Here is a 14,999-nt window from a genome sequence, read left to right on the forward strand (position 1 = left end):
TGATGTTGATATCATATATGGACCCAAGTCCTTCCGTGTACGCCATACCTTAACGCCTTGCAATCAAGTATCCATGCATTTAAAAAAAAACCTAGCGATAGAACTCGCTTCGCTTGACGTTAACACCGTACTCTCCAACAGCCATGCCGAGATCCTCCATAGTCAGGACGGTTCTGTTCTGGCTGCCACCTTGGCCACCACCGCCGTAGCCCGGTCGCTGGATACCAAGGGGCGCGCCTTTAGTTTGGTCCTTACTTCCAGGCTGACCCGTTTGCTGTCCCGGAATGGGAAATCCAGCAGCCGCACCAAGAGAGCCCATGGGATTATTGGTGTTTGATGATGCGCGGATCCGGCTATACTGGTAAGCGTCTGCGGCAATGTCTGCGATGAACTTCTGTGTCGCGAGGGCGAGTAGTCGCGCGAGGCGGGGATCAGTCTGTGGAGGTGGTGGAAGACCAGCTTTGGTCATGTAGTAATTGGTGACTGCATCAGGAATCTACAGGGTGTTAGATCGTTAAAATTGAAGAGGATGAGATGCGTACAATAGGTGCATAGTCCTCCATCTTGTTCAAGAACTCTCGGAGGGAGACATCCTTGCGGGTCGGCAATCGCGATTCAGGGACTGTTTGTGCTGGAGGTGCTTCCTCAGAAGGAACCTCTGGCGCAGGAGGGGTCTGCTCAGCTGTTTTTTCGGGCGCATCACTAGCCATATTGACGGTTTTGATGAATGCGATAAAGTGGTTTTGATGTTGAAGTCAAAGGCTGGGTATAGTTAACGCGTTAATGAGATGCAGTCACGTGATTAGATTAGATGTCATGGCTGCTCATGAGCTGTAGAGCGCCAAGAACTTTAATGCGACTAATTAACGGAGGCTAAAAACAAGCACCATGAGTTTCTCATGTGAATTCCTCCCTCAATTATTCATAAACTGCTCTATCGTGTCACTCTGAAAGGCGTTTGCCTTGTCGAGTGATGTCAATTGGTAGCAGTTTTCAACAAACACAACTCTCTATTTTGACTTGTTACAGCATTGAAATCAACGATCATTTTCCTCAAATCTCCAAGCCAAACGGCGACGCCTTTGTGATTACCGCCTTGTTGACCTCCCAAACCAACGCCGTGCATGCATCTCCTGAAGCCGGAGTTGTTGTGACCAAAACTGCGGTCTTGTCTTGCCTTTCGGCTACTTCATCGTTACTGTGTCAGCGAACATGGGACACATTTCGAGAGCTTTGTTTGCCCTATTCGTACAGGTATCTCGGTGTTGTCGCTTAGACGGGGAGCTTGAACTTCTTGCCCTTCATGACCTTGGTGTAGTAGATGTAGAAGAAGTCGCTGTACAGGACGGTCTGAACGATACCGGCGATAATGGCAATGGTGTCGACCTTGTGATGCGTCTCAGAAAAGTATCGGTAGATCCAGTTGGGAATGTAGAGAGCGCGGTAGCTGCCGAGGGCGAAGAGGTAGTGAGTGGTGATGGTCTCGGCCTCACCAGTTCGCTGAAGCATGAAGAGCTGGGGGAGGATAGCCACAGACTCGAGCCAGATGGAAAAGGCCCACATAATCTCAGAAAAGGTGTAGTGGTAGGGGAAGACGACGGCGAGGACAGCGGCTCCAGCAAGGAGGTACTGGACGCGGAAGGTGTCGACATTGGGATCGTTGGTGGGCTTGTAGGCGTTGGTCATGAGGTAGATGATGTAACCTTGCGAGCCAAGGAAGAGGATCTTGAAGATGAAGTTGTAGATGCTGTCGGTCGAGAAAAGATCTAACAAATGGTTAGGGTGGCAGAGAACGATTTTATCGTGGAACATACCGAGGTAGCGAGTGATGTAGACAAGCATGTAGAGGGTCTGAGACTTGAAGGAAATACCTGAGCAGCTCTAGTGATTGTTAGTATTGCTGATCAGTCAAATTGACAAGGGGGTCTAACGTTAAGCTGCACCATTTTGTGAAGCAAAATGAAGATGGAGCCGAGATGCGAAAAATCCGCTGGAAAAGATGTTAGATAACTTTTGATGAATTTATCGAATCGGAGGATCGAAACGTACCGGCGACTCGGAAGACGTTCAAAGGCATGGTTGCGGTGATGCTGTTGCTGTCGCAAAACTAAGATAAGAAAGTGGAAGTTGTTGTTGCTGATAGGAGCTGCTAGGAGCGCAGCGAAGGGAAAGCGAGCGACAGCCTGTCAAGGGTGGTTTGGGTCGGGGGTAGAAACGCAATTGAGGTCGTCCGGATGGGAGGTTGATGTTGATGGCTCGAGGTTTGGCAAGGGAGCTTGAATGAGGATCATGAATCTTGAAACTCAGCTTCGGCCGGAAAAAGGACACGACGCGATTGCAAGCTTATTGGGTCGTCCAGCTACGTAATGCCTCAAGCAGGCATGTGTCTATTGCTGTGATCTTTTGCACCGCCACTTGTGGCTTTGTTTACCCCTGCATCCAATCCAGGAACAAAAATCCGGGAATAATCACTACAAAGCTTCTTTATTTTAGGTTGGATATAACCTCTATTATTAGTAGTTAGTCCCATCTTGAATGGAGAGGTATTAAAATTTTAATCTCTCGCTTCACTTGTTATACTTTCCAAAGTCAAGGTTTCATTGCCACGAGGGACAACGTTTAAGAAATACTGCCATGGGAGGCTTATTTATCACCACACATTCATCACTGGACATCGTTTCTCATTGTACCTTCGTTTATTTACTTGTAATATGCTTGCTGTCTATGTCAAAGAACATTGCATGCGCATATTTTTGGTCCCTTCATAATCTTGCTCGAAATTAGGCTTCCATCACCGTGGAGAAGGAAAAAAGCAACACCTTCAAACTCCATCCATCTAGGGTGTCTTCTTTTGATAGACACGCTTTCGTTTCCAGAAAGTTCTTTCTTCGTTTTTTTCTTCGTTTTTTCTTCTTTTTCCTTTTCGTAAAAACATAATGAACAGACAATAGTAACGAGAAAACAATATGAAAATGCATCATCGCGAATTGCGATTCTGAAAACTATCAATGTTCATGGGAGAACCCATAGATTCCGGAGCACAGATGGCTTCCGGAATACAACGGCCTGTCCGACCCTGAACCATGTTGCCCGAGCTGATGAAGTCCAGATCTGGCTCGAAGACATCTCAATTGACTATCAGGAGGTAAACCCGCACCTGAGTCCTGAGATTTGTCTTTCGCCCTGCAGCTCAGTTGAAGATGTTTGAGATGCAACCCGTTTTGGATCAAATAAACGGTGCGGCGAAGACAGAGTCGTATCAGGCCGTGTGAATATCACTTCTAGTCCAATACCCATAGGAGGCTCTCTGAAAGCCACCAGATGGAATCAGAACAAGTGAGAGGGCATGATATGGGGAGAGTCCCCGGGGCCTCAACTCTTCCAAATGTGTTTGGAGAGTAAAAAATGACTGGCATTCGTGAGTCTTTGAGACAGGACTTGTGACTGCCGATGAATGAATGATATGATGATATGCCCACCTCCCCCAGTCATATCAAACCTGGGATTGGCGACCGGTCTATCAAAGGAGAGTATCCATGATGATGCCGAATTAAACACCTTTTGTGCGATGCACGAAAAAGGTGAAAACGCGAAAAGCGTTTTCGAGACTGAAGTTGAAGATTCACATCCTTAGATGCAAATAGAAGTTGTGGATTTACACCCTCAGGTGCAAACAAAATTTGTAGGCAGACATAATCGAATGCCAACCAAAGGCCCTTCAAGAGTAATCTCTGCTTCAGTTGTGTGGATGGACTGTCCCATCTTTGGAATGGAGATCCATAGCATGATGCTGTATGTGAGCTTCATACATTGTGAAGTTTGACCCCAGAGTCGATGTTGTCAATCGACACAAAAATGAATGAATGAATGAGAGAATGAATGAATTTATGCATGAATGAATGGATCAAACGTTCAATCGTTTTAAAAATGCAATCATTTTTCTTTCTGGATCTGTGGATATTGGTGAATGGATATGCTTTTGAGAAATCGAGAGAGGTGTGTTGAAGGAACCTTGGTGAAAAAGGTTTGTGACAAAAAGAGAAAAGGGTTCTCATGTACAGCAGCTTCATAATGACGTTGTGTACTGTGTGAGTAAGGGATGATAGATACTGAAAGTCCCACACAACACGGTGAGATGTAAGCTCACGTCTCTCGCGAACCGCATGTTGTAGATTGTCTGCTTTGGCGGGCGACCAGGCGCGAAGCCAACATCTCCATGCCAGGTGTCGTTAACTCCATGACAAAGTATGTTAGATGCTGCCTGTGTAAAGAGGAGATAATGTGCAGAAGAAAGAAAGAGTGTGTGCATAGAGGATATGTTGGTAAAGATGTTGGAGTATGTTGGTAGTTCCTCTATGTACTTGAGTTGTATGTGATGAGGAGAAGAAAGAAAGGAGCTTGAGATGGAGAAGATGACTCCTTATATGCAAAGAATCTTTGAACTGTGCCCTAACCTTCACGAGGGTGTTAAGAAAGGTAAATTCTACGTCTCTCTGTTAACAAGCTTGTCCCAAGTCCGATAACTCAAACTCACACCACTTAACAAAACATAGAAAATTGGAAATAGCAAATTAAAAACGGATATCAGGGTACTTCCAGTTGGTAAGGGGATACCGGCGGGATTTTGGGCTATCGATGACACTTCTAAATGGAATGTGTATCAGCACGACATCGTGATCTTGAAGTCACAAGTGAAGCCAAAGGCATATACATTGATTATCGGCACAGGAACCATGAAGATGATTACGGAAAAGTACGGTAAGCAGGGGACATTGATTAGAAGGTCTAATGCAAACATTCTGGAGGCCATGCGTAATGCATCTATGTTCACAAAGAAACACTGCTGACATTATCACAAGACGATGTTCTGAGATTTAAGCTTAGTGTTTCGAGTAATTAAGTTTCATCTCTAGCTTCACCCTCAAAAATAGCCTTGTTAATACCTAAGCGACATCGGAGGGAGTTTGACCAAGTAATAGACAAAAGTTCTCAATAGTATTCTACCCATTCATGACAAAAGTCTCTGGTAGTTGGAGATGTCTCTAGATACTAAGCATAATCAAATATGATTATGCGCTAGATCCAATAGCTTTGCACATATCATCATACATTCCTTAGTACATGTTACCCAAGAACTGGTGATTTAACTTTGGAACAATATCACATAAGCCTACGGTTCTCTTTTCCTGCCTAGGTAGGGAGGTAATCTAAGTCGGGCCATCTCTACCTAATCACGCACAACAAGCCTTTGTTGGTATCATACACGCGTTCTCTCGCCTGATATGGAGTGATGAGATAACATGCCATCATTAATTACGTCCATTTGTTACATCTGATCCGAATCGGAGCCACCAGTTTCACTCGGCCGAGATTATCTCCAGGAGTAACGAAGTAACTTCGGCATAGAACACATTAGAAGCAATTATAGGGGAGCCCCTTCCAAATCCGTGCGGGATAATAGGAAACTAGGTTATATTATTCTTGCACTGCCATCGGCCGGTCGCCCGGGCGGTCGCCGATTGCTCAATCCATCATCTGAAATTCATTTCATCCCCAAGACACTAAAACTCAAAAGGTACATGCGCTCAACCACAACTGCCAACATCGCTAGTTCGAGACACATCTACCTCACGCTTTTCTTCTACCCTGAAATCAATAAAAAAAAACACATGCACATATTAAACAACCCCCAAAAAAGAGGGCCCGATTACAGAGCTACCGGGGCGCTGGATGGGCGGAGAATGCTTTTGGTGCGATCTACGCTATACTACCAGTCCGTACTGCCGCCTCTTCGAGGGGTTCCTAATACTGGCAGCTGGGTGAAGATCCATGTACCCCGGAGGGTCTGGTGTCTTCAACAAATCTCTGCCCATCAGGCCACCGGACTGCTTCTGCGTTGTTGGGGACAGAGATGTGTTCACGGTTGATATAGCTTTAGCGGAGTGGACGGTTGTCTGGCACCTGGCAGATGGCAGACAGCCGGTGGTTTTGGCGGCACCAAGATCTTGACTAATGGGGTTTTCAGCATCTGAAAAATAAGGGAGCTGTGTCCTTGGCTTCAGATAGAGACCTGCCCTGAATCTATCATCGAGTGTCATCCCAAAATTCAGGGGCAAAGTGTTCAACTTGGCCATAATATGTCGACAATGCGATACAACATCGGTACATCAACGAGTATATAATTTAATCTCACGATCTATACGCATGTCAGCCTGAATACAAATTCGTAGCTTTAATCCGGACATCTTAAGATAAGTACGTGTCCTTCACAAAGTGAAAGTCTAATCACTAAATGAGATGGTGACCCCTGAGTTCACAGCAACCAAATCTCAAAATCGGGCACTCACGATCCTCATAGTATCAGAAATATCATTCGCCCAAGGTATAAGGGACGGAATCATTAAATCAGTTTATGCTATTCAGACAAACAATTGTCGGATCATTTACGTTTATACTAAAGTTTAGAGACCAATATTTCCATTATCCACCAAACCTCATATTACAGAGAATGATAATAATATATGTTTCACTACTGCTCTCTTTAAAAAGTAACAAACTCGGATATTAATAATCTGTTTCGGTAGTACTTCTACTGACATGATGTTATATTGGTATACGAATTGGCCAAGCTAGAGGCGGAGAGGTGCAAAGGTTTCAACGACTCTCGTGCACAACCTTCGCGAAAGTGCAAAAAGTAGATACAAAATAACCTCTTTTCTTTGACACTGCCTCGTCACTGTTCAATAAACTTACATTACTCGCACCTCGGCTTTCATTCCCCTTCTCACCCATTGTGCCTGTGACAAAGAGTTGACTAAATCTCTACAAAGCACTTTTTGAACAATAAGAGTGTTCCTCCAGTATTTTTGGCCCGTTTGTGCAAAGACCAAAGACCGCTCTATATGCAGAAGAGCCATTATGCTCTGAACAACAGCTCCCTCGTTTGTTGGTCTGCGTTTGTAGGCCCCCCTCTCACACTCACAGGAAACAACTCATAAATGATTATCCCAATCGCTCAGGAAATCAGTTTCTCTTCTTCACCAAATACAACATTGATTTACAATCATTTCTATCAAAAGCAATTCCTCATTTGTGATTCAACACATATATCTACCTACTACAATGATAGTTACCATGACTATTCTCGAAACACCACCTCCCAACATGTTATCCTACTCATCCACACCCCCAATATCTCCTCCTCCTGGCAAGCCCGCCTCTTGGACATGGACATGCCGCCACTGCAGATCGACCTGGAAGCTTGCCGTCACCCGACGCTGCCTCCGCTGCATAAAGACCAAGACTGTCGGCGGCAGCAAAATGATCGGTCGTTCTCACACGAGCCCGGAAAGACGCCAGCATAGCATTAAGAAGCATCGCGGTACCCGACCAGCTGAGAACCATGATTACGACCACTGGACCGTCCACAACGACTGGCGACGTTTCCGATCTGCATACAATGCCGCCCCCGATGAATGGAGACGCCAGAACAAGCGTGAACTCGCTGCTCTGAGAGGCGAGAGGCGCCGGGTGATGAAGGCACAGATTGAGACCAGGCGACGTACCGATATGACGCAACAGCGCCTGGAGCGAATGCTGAGCAACACACACAACTGCGAGATTGACTGCGACTACCCAAGCCAGTGTCACTCTGAGAGATTCGAGGCCATGATGAACAGACCCGATGAAGTGGTCATTGGCACCATGTCCATGGGGATTCCAGTGTATGGCGAAGACGGCAGGAATGTCAGCAAGCTCCCCCTATGCGGCCTTATCCCAGAATTCGATCAACAAATGACGGACCCAGAGGAGCTTGACAACGAAGATGAAATCCTTGCAGCGTACGAAGATGACGAAAAAGACGATTGGTTTGCGACATCACAACTTTCCCCTGATAGCAGCGACGAGGATGAAGACAAAGAAGAAGAGCACGACGAGGAACCAGAAAATGAGCAAGAGGAACACAAGGAAGGTGAGGACGAGGACGACGAGGAAGAATTTTGAGGCGTGCGACTTGTATGTGCATAGAACGTTGAAAAGGAAAGATGAATTGGGAGCATACAGAACATTGATGTATTTGAAGCGACTGCATCATGAGGGGAGATAATAGCTTCATTTCAGTTACCTGCGTATACAGACATAATATGAAAACAAATCTCGGCGACTCAACCAGGAACTCGTATTTTCCGTGTCTACCTAATCCAGTCCCATCAGCACAGCGGTCCCGTGTCGCATCCCGTACCAGACACCAAAGGTGAAAACACAATTGTTGTACACCGCTCGCGCAGCAAAAATAGCACATGGCGTTTCGTCATAATGAGAACCCTCTCGTCGTTGCACCGGCTTTCTCGAGCCGACGCGAGAGCTCGTCGTGTGCCTCTTTCAAAAGCGCAGGCGCCTTCAGCTAGAACTTCAAGCTGTGGTCGTGCGGACGTCCGCTCATTCTCGCGACGCGGCGCCACCGTCGAATTCGAATTTCTGCATTACCGTCCCATAAACTAGTATACCACAAGACCCAAGGAAGCAAAAAAGCAAAACTAAACCCCGAAACGAGACCTGTTCTTTAACCCTCAAGCGCCTTGGCCTTCTTCTTCTGCTCAACCTTGAGCAGCAGAGCGCGGTTGATGTGTGGCAACACACCACCGTAGGCGATTGTTGCACGAATCAGAGTGTCGAGCTCCTCGTCACCACGAATGGCAAGCTGAAGGTGGCGGGGTGTGATACGCTTGACCTTGAGATCCTTGGCAGCGTTCTGTCATGAAAGTCAGCAAACACTAGGCACCAGTAGTGACTGAGCGGGGATGAACTTACGCCTGCCAACTCCAAAACTTCAGCAGTCAGGTATTCGAGAACAGCAGTAACGTAGACGGCAGCCTTGGCTCCCACACGCATCTTTTGCTGGGTGTTCTGCTTGAGGAAACGCTTAACACGACCGCAAGGGAACTGGAAATAACAATGTCAGTAAGGTTTTGGACAGATCAGCAGTCTCCGATGATTTCTGCTTTCCGAGCCGTCTTCGCTTGCGCATTCCGTCTTGTCCCGCATTGACCCATCGTGAATCCAAGTTACGTCGGTAGTCGTCCAAGAATATCGGTGAACTGGTGCAAAGTCGTCGCCCCGGTCAAAATGCGCGGGTGGGTTGAAACAAATGATGCGCTGTCATTTGGAAAAAGGTTTTCTTGTCGTGCGGAGATGGTCGACGCGTCGGAAGTATATCGTGGAACTTGAAATACGTGGGATGCGGGACACAGGATTGCGCGCAAATCGGTGGACAAAGCGAGCTCAACCTCCCCTGCTAGCTCTCGAGTCGAAACTCACCTGAAGACCAGCACGAGCAGAGTGACTCTGCTGCTTCTTGTTGGCGCCCTCAGTACCGCTCGTCTTGCCGCCGGAGCTCTTTCCGCCAGAAGATTTTCCCTTTCCACCAGGCATTGTCGATGTAGTCGCGTTAAAAAAAAGTCGTAAGATAAAAGTATCAAAAATCTTAAGATGGGTGACCAAGGGCTCGAACGCGGTAACCTAACGTCGAATAATCGATTGATGTTGTTGATGATAAAAAAACGCGGGATCGAGGAATCGAGTGGCAGAAATTTAGTGGGTGATGGATTCGGTGGTGCGGTGCTGATGTACTGCAGCTAGGTTGTTCCTTCAGGCAGACAAACAGCAGGCTGGGCTCTGGCAAAAACGACCTGATCTGTAGTTTTGGCGGTACGTACATGGTAGCTCTGGTTTTTTGCCCGCAGCTGGCAGCTGCAAGATCCGAAGTAAATCCGGGTGAGAAGCTGGGCTACCAAAGGATGTGAGAGAGAAGAGGCTTGGGATATCGCAACCACTGCAACATGGTTTTGAGTGCCTGTAAGTCTTTGAGAAAGACAAATGATATAGAACAGAGGACGTAGATTCGATTCAGACGTCTTCCAAGTTTCCAGAGGTGATGGTGAAGGAGCTGTGTTGATACTCCTTCGAGCTCATCTCATCTCTGTCCGCTGTCATGCCAGCAACGGCTTGCCGCATATTGATGACTCTGTCTTACCTATGGATCATTGATTGCCTTGTTGATCATATAGCATGTATCAGTATTTCTACCGGTACAGAGGCGTCAACTGTGCGGTTTGTAGCAAGGTTGAGCATCTTGATATATGCTTGAGGGCATCGTTGTTGGCATTGAACAGTTGAAACCAAGGCTCGGCCTGGAGATGATCATGTCCCGCTGTGGCTAAATGTGGCGGCCATGGCTGTTGTTAGCCGAGCATTTGCCTGCAGCCCCTTGACCAATCATGTTGCATGCTGCGGCTAACCTGGACCTTATTAGTTGATACCACAGACTGGCCATCAGGATATCAGAAAAATTGGACGCTGGAAGTATAAGATATTAGATTATTATATCAGTTTATGCTGTTTAGATCAGAATGTTTGAGATACTTTCTTTGTGCCATAAAACTTGGAGGCCAACATATATGCTTGATACCACACAAACTCTGCCTGTTTTGACACACGACATGAGAACGCCAAATTGGTAGGCATGTATCATGTTTGCTAGGATCTCTTTTTTTGATCGTTGATAGTGCAATAGGATTATATGAAAGAATGTACAATGTCAGTCCAAATGCTCAATTTGGGTACAGGAGTAGTACTGCGGCCCATACCTCGGGTCTTGTACAAGCCCAAACTGATTGAACAACTAATGATTGCGGCCAATCACTTCGATACAATTCGCCATGAGCGACCAGTCACCCAAGCGAGACATAATTTAACCCCCAGAATGAATCTTGTAAGTTTATTGACTTTTTTTTTCCGGTTGTTACCATGGGCGGTTTGTCTACCAGGTTCTCTGTCGAACTGGTTGATACAACTCGTCAGCTGAGATAAAGCCACTCAGCCTTTGAAGTCGTCTGGGGTGCATTTCTGAAGCAGTATACAGTGAACGAATATGATGAATCAATAAATAGAAATATAACAAATCAGGAAGTATTGCCTTGACAGTATCGATCTAGACGTCATTGCACATTCTAGGATGCAATAAATGACATAAGAGTGTAGTCTGTAGTATAAACTCACCTACTAATCCCGTCCTTTATGCTTCTACCAACTTTTTGACGCCCAAATGGCATTTTGCATTCTTCAACGCTGCTAATCACTACATATGTAAACATCGAGATAGCGAGGAAAACGGAATAAGAAAGGCAATAGCAATGGAGCTTTACCAAGCGAGTTCCTCTTAGAGAATAAGGATTCCTGTGCGCCTGAAGCGCAACCAGAGCGGCAGACGTACAGGACTTCTATGGACGCAATATATCCGGACGTTAACAGAATTGCTATTAGAGATTGTCAGAATTGAGATGAAATGTACTACAAGGAGTTCAAACTGAAATTATGGATTTTGAGATTGGATATACTAACTATCTTAAGTTGAGCGTACTCAATAGATTGATTCCAATCCCCAAGATTTGTCGGATATGTACTCTTGCTCGTGGATCCATCGTAGTGTCGAGGATTTTATGAACACAATGAGGAAGGAATAGCTAGAATGATCCATCTCGCCGTGTTGATTATTCTATCTTTTTGGTCAGGGTTGTAGGTTGTTACTTGATGTTGATCTTGCAGACTCAAGGGTAGCCCAAGATAGACGAACATCGTGAATATGAGTTACTCAGGCGAAAAATAATTCCAGGTCCAGCATTGTATAAATACGAACCTACAGTTTCCAATGCAAAATGACTTCCAGTATACTCACATTGGCCTCTTGTCGTAGTTCTCACCTATCATTTTTAACAAGAAAACTAGGTCGTTAGCCAGTAATGTAGTGAATATATCTTGACACATTTGTTGAAAATGAACTGCCAAGTTCAAATGATATGATGTTTCAATGACCCTAGGAAAGACCCAAGCCCTGCTGTAGTCTATTCGCTTTATTAATCGGTAAATGTATGGACTCTTTAAGTCGCCGAAAGCTTGAATCAATACCAGGTACATACTACAAACATGACCATGTTTATACGTCAAGCATCCTTGATCTGGGACTTGAGAGGCTTTTGCACCCCTGCTTTGATGGTTAATCAACTTCAGCTGAAATGACATCTCACTTTTAACCCAGGTGCATCAAAGAGGCTGTTGAGAACGAGTACACTGCACAGTGTTTGTCGCAAGGACTTTGCAAACGTCGTTTGGGTGTTCTCACCCCTGACATTGAGTGAACTGGTGACAACTGTCTTGCCTTGCTTGCGAGGTTGTGGCTTGCTGCCTCGTGGTTGGATCGGTGTCAGCTGGTTCCGAAGAGGCGATGTTGCTTGACGAGGCTCGACAACAGCTCTACAGTATGTCCCAGAAGAGACGAAGCGTCCTGTATGGCCAAAGCCGCATTTACTAGCTTGAACTACAGCTGCAGCTGTGCCTGTGCCTGTAACAGCTGCAGGCGAGAGGCGAGGGCGGAGGCCTGCATGACGGATGCCGATGGACTGGCACTTTGGGAATGATTTCCATAATAGGTCGCGGGTTATTAGATACCACCTCGTGTTGGTGCCTGATCTCCATTCAAGTCATCAAATCATATTTGTTTGTTGATGTCTTTATGGTGGCGATATCAAGGAAGAAAGCCGTGAGGCTCGTCGAGGTGGAAATGGGGCGTCACTGCGGCTGACGACGATCCCCCACTAACCCAAGCTAGTATGCAAGTTTGGCTGATGACTACATGCGAATAAGACATCAATTTACGGTTCGTGATGTAGGTTTCTGATTTTTGAGACAAGAAAATACTGTAGCTGGGCCAACTTGCGACCTGTGGGTGTAGTAAAAAGATGGTCTCATGACTGTTTATTCTTGTGAATCAGGTTCAAGTGAGACACGTGCTTCTATAAATGGTTGCAACCAAAAGGTTGGACTGGATATGTTGACGAGAGGTGAAAGACAGACGAGAGAAGTAATTGTGCATCTTCATCTTGAGAGTAATGCAATACCGCAAGGGTTCATCAATCCATATCCATATGCATGCCCGTAGATCGGTGAGCAGACATGTCAACAAAGACCGGGGAGCAGACCCGTCTGCCGGAGCTTCTAGAGCATTTTGACGAGTTTCTTTCATCTTATTTTTTCGCCAGGGGTGGAGAGAACATGGCCGCGTGATCTAGGAGCCGCCATCTCCGGGGGTGATGACAAGCGAGCGACGGCGAGATGAGGCTAAGCTGGGATGTTCGCTTGGCTTAGGCGTTCTTCGGCTCCTCAGACCTCAGGGATCTGGTCCAGCAGCCTCAGGGATCAATTTAGTTTGTAGCCCTCACCTCTTTCTTCTTGCTTTCAGTATTTTCTATTGTTAGCGAGGCGAAATAAGGTGAAAGAATACGCTAGTAGGCCTTCTCGAACATTTTAATGACATATGAAAATTAAGAAACACGAGGCGAACCGGACGAAACGAACCGAGCAAGAGAGAAGAAAAAGGAGAGGAGGGTCCAGAAGATGAAGGTGACATGCTTCACCTACCAGTCAAGACTTTTGGACAAGGGAATTCTGCGACATAGGACATGAGCCTCATTAGAATGAGATCCACCACGGACTGATATACTGAGTATCAAACAGAATGGACGTTGTAGTGAGCCGAACAGCAAAGCAACAGCAACAACAATAACAACCCCTCAGCCCATCAGTGGACAATTTCCAGGGACCCGGGTCCCCTCGTTTCTCATCCCGGGGCTTACGGATACAGCACATACGGTCAACGAACGGCGACCCAAAGACTGGGGAGCCCCCTGAGATCAGGCAGACCAGGCCAGGCCCCCTGATATCGGCCCAGGTGGGCGGGTTAGGATGACCCTGGCTTCGTCATGGTGGACAAAGCAGTTCTCTGGTTCTGGAAAAGCAAAAGGGGCTTTGCTCGAGGATAATCGTCACTCACTATCATTGCCGTTAACGTGCATGTCTTGCGGCAATGTAATGACGTGGATATACAGCAAGCTGAGAGAAATGGCGTCTCTGGGCGATGTTTGTTGATAAACGGCACTTGATAATTCCTTTTTCCTCTGATTTTTCGACCAAAGTTTATTGCTAACGTTAGTCGTTAAGCAGGTTTAGTGCTAAGAATTTCACACTGTAGACAGTTTGTACTCCACTACATTCATTGATTAGGTGGCTTCCCGCCCGACGGGCCGTTGACATGTACTGCGGTACTTGAACAAAATCGTTGACAAGAGAAAAAAAGGCAAAATTTATTCTTAGTCGGATCAGTTCCGGTCTGACCAAAGGCAAAATCATGATGTTAATTAGATTTGAACTCATCTCCCACTGCACAGCCGCTCTGGTAATACTACTTTGTCAGCGTTGAAGACGTTGGATGGCCAAAGTGTCAAATATCATGGATGCTAATTATAAGCCAAAAGAAAGCCCCAAAAAGGCTTGTCAACAAAGAGCCGCAGATGGACTCATGCACGTGGCTTTTGATCATGGTTTATGTTTATGAGCATCTCAAAATACATACTAACCGACTGTCAAATCTCGCATGAAAGTACCGTCTAATGAAGCCTCGCAAATCTTGTTGGCAGCCCCCCTGGAGACGATACGACATGATGGGCATCTCACAATAACTCAGTGCTACCATTCAGAACCGATACGTAGGTTAAATGCGAGACAAAAAAAAGCAATCAAAGACATGTCAGTCCGAGCGAACACGACAGTGAAAATAGGTTCATCAACACTTTGTCTTTGCTTTGTGCAAGGTGATCACAACACGATGGATTGTAACCTACGCTATGGCATCGGGTCTGTAGGCCGCCAGTCTCTACTGTATCTTTACTAGCATCATCCGGGGAGACAGGCCGGGCTTGTCATAATAGGGGTGTTGGAGCTAAACAAGACGAAGTAATTACTTAGACAAACTCCAAGATGACACGCGGGTTACGGTAAGATACCGACGGTCAAGATTTTCCGGCGGTAATGACAATCGACTTGCGGGACTGTTTCTCGACTCCCTATTATTATCTATTCTAGACTGCCCCTTGGGAATTGTAATCAAA

General features: G+C 46.1%; 4 protein-coding genes across 4 annotated transcripts; 1 reads left to right on the forward strand and 3 right to left on the reverse strand.

Annotated features, from left to right (window-relative positions):
* Positions 1-91: 91 nt before the first annotated feature.
* FSST1_004495 (transcription initiation factor TFIID 23-30kDa subunit-domain-containing protein) lies at positions 92-710 on the reverse strand (the record flags this gene model as incomplete). The annotated part of the gene is made up of 2 exons (XM_083230675.1): positions 92-496; positions 543-710. 2 exons carry the CDS (start codon positions 708-710, stop codon positions 92-94), a joined length of 573 nt encoding a protein of 190 aa, XP_083087925.1.
* Positions 711-1,272: 562 nt separating this feature from the next.
* Positions 1,273-2,077, reverse strand: FSST1_004496 (ER lumen protein retaining receptor-domain-containing protein; the record flags this gene model as incomplete). The annotated part of the gene is made up of 4 exons (XM_083230676.1): positions 1,273-1,766; positions 1,815-1,881; positions 1,932-1,990; positions 2,050-2,077. 4 exons carry the CDS (start codon positions 2,075-2,077, stop codon positions 1,273-1,275), a joined length of 648 nt encoding a protein of 215 aa, XP_083087926.1.
* Positions 2,078-7,134: 5,057 nt separating this feature from the next.
* FSST1_004497 (uncharacterized protein) lies at positions 7,135-8,028 on the forward strand (the record flags this gene model as incomplete). The annotated part of the gene is made up of 1 exon (XM_083230677.1): positions 7,135-8,004. One exon carries the CDS (start codon positions 7,135-7,137, stop codon positions 8,002-8,004), a length of 870 nt encoding a protein of 289 aa, XP_083087927.1.
* Positions 8,029-8,563: 535 nt separating this feature from the next.
* On the reverse strand, positions 8,564-9,432 carry FSST1_004498 (histone H2AZ; the record flags this gene model as incomplete). Its single annotated transcript, XM_083230678.1, has 3 exons — positions 8,564-8,752; positions 8,812-8,943; positions 9,319-9,432. The coding sequence occupies 3 exons, from the start codon at positions 9,430-9,432 to the stop codon at positions 8,564-8,566; spliced, it is 435 nt and encodes a 144-aa protein (XP_083087928.1).
* Between the last annotated feature and the right edge of the window lie 5,567 nt (positions 9,433-14,999).

The sequence above is a fragment of the Fusarium sambucinum genome, chromosome I (genome assembly GCF_050947815.1).
Source record: "Fusarium sambucinum isolate potato_lamoka chromosome I, whole genome shotgun sequence".
NCBI lineage: Eukaryota > Fungi > Ascomycota > Sordariomycetes > Hypocreales > Nectriaceae > Fusarium > Fusarium sambucinum.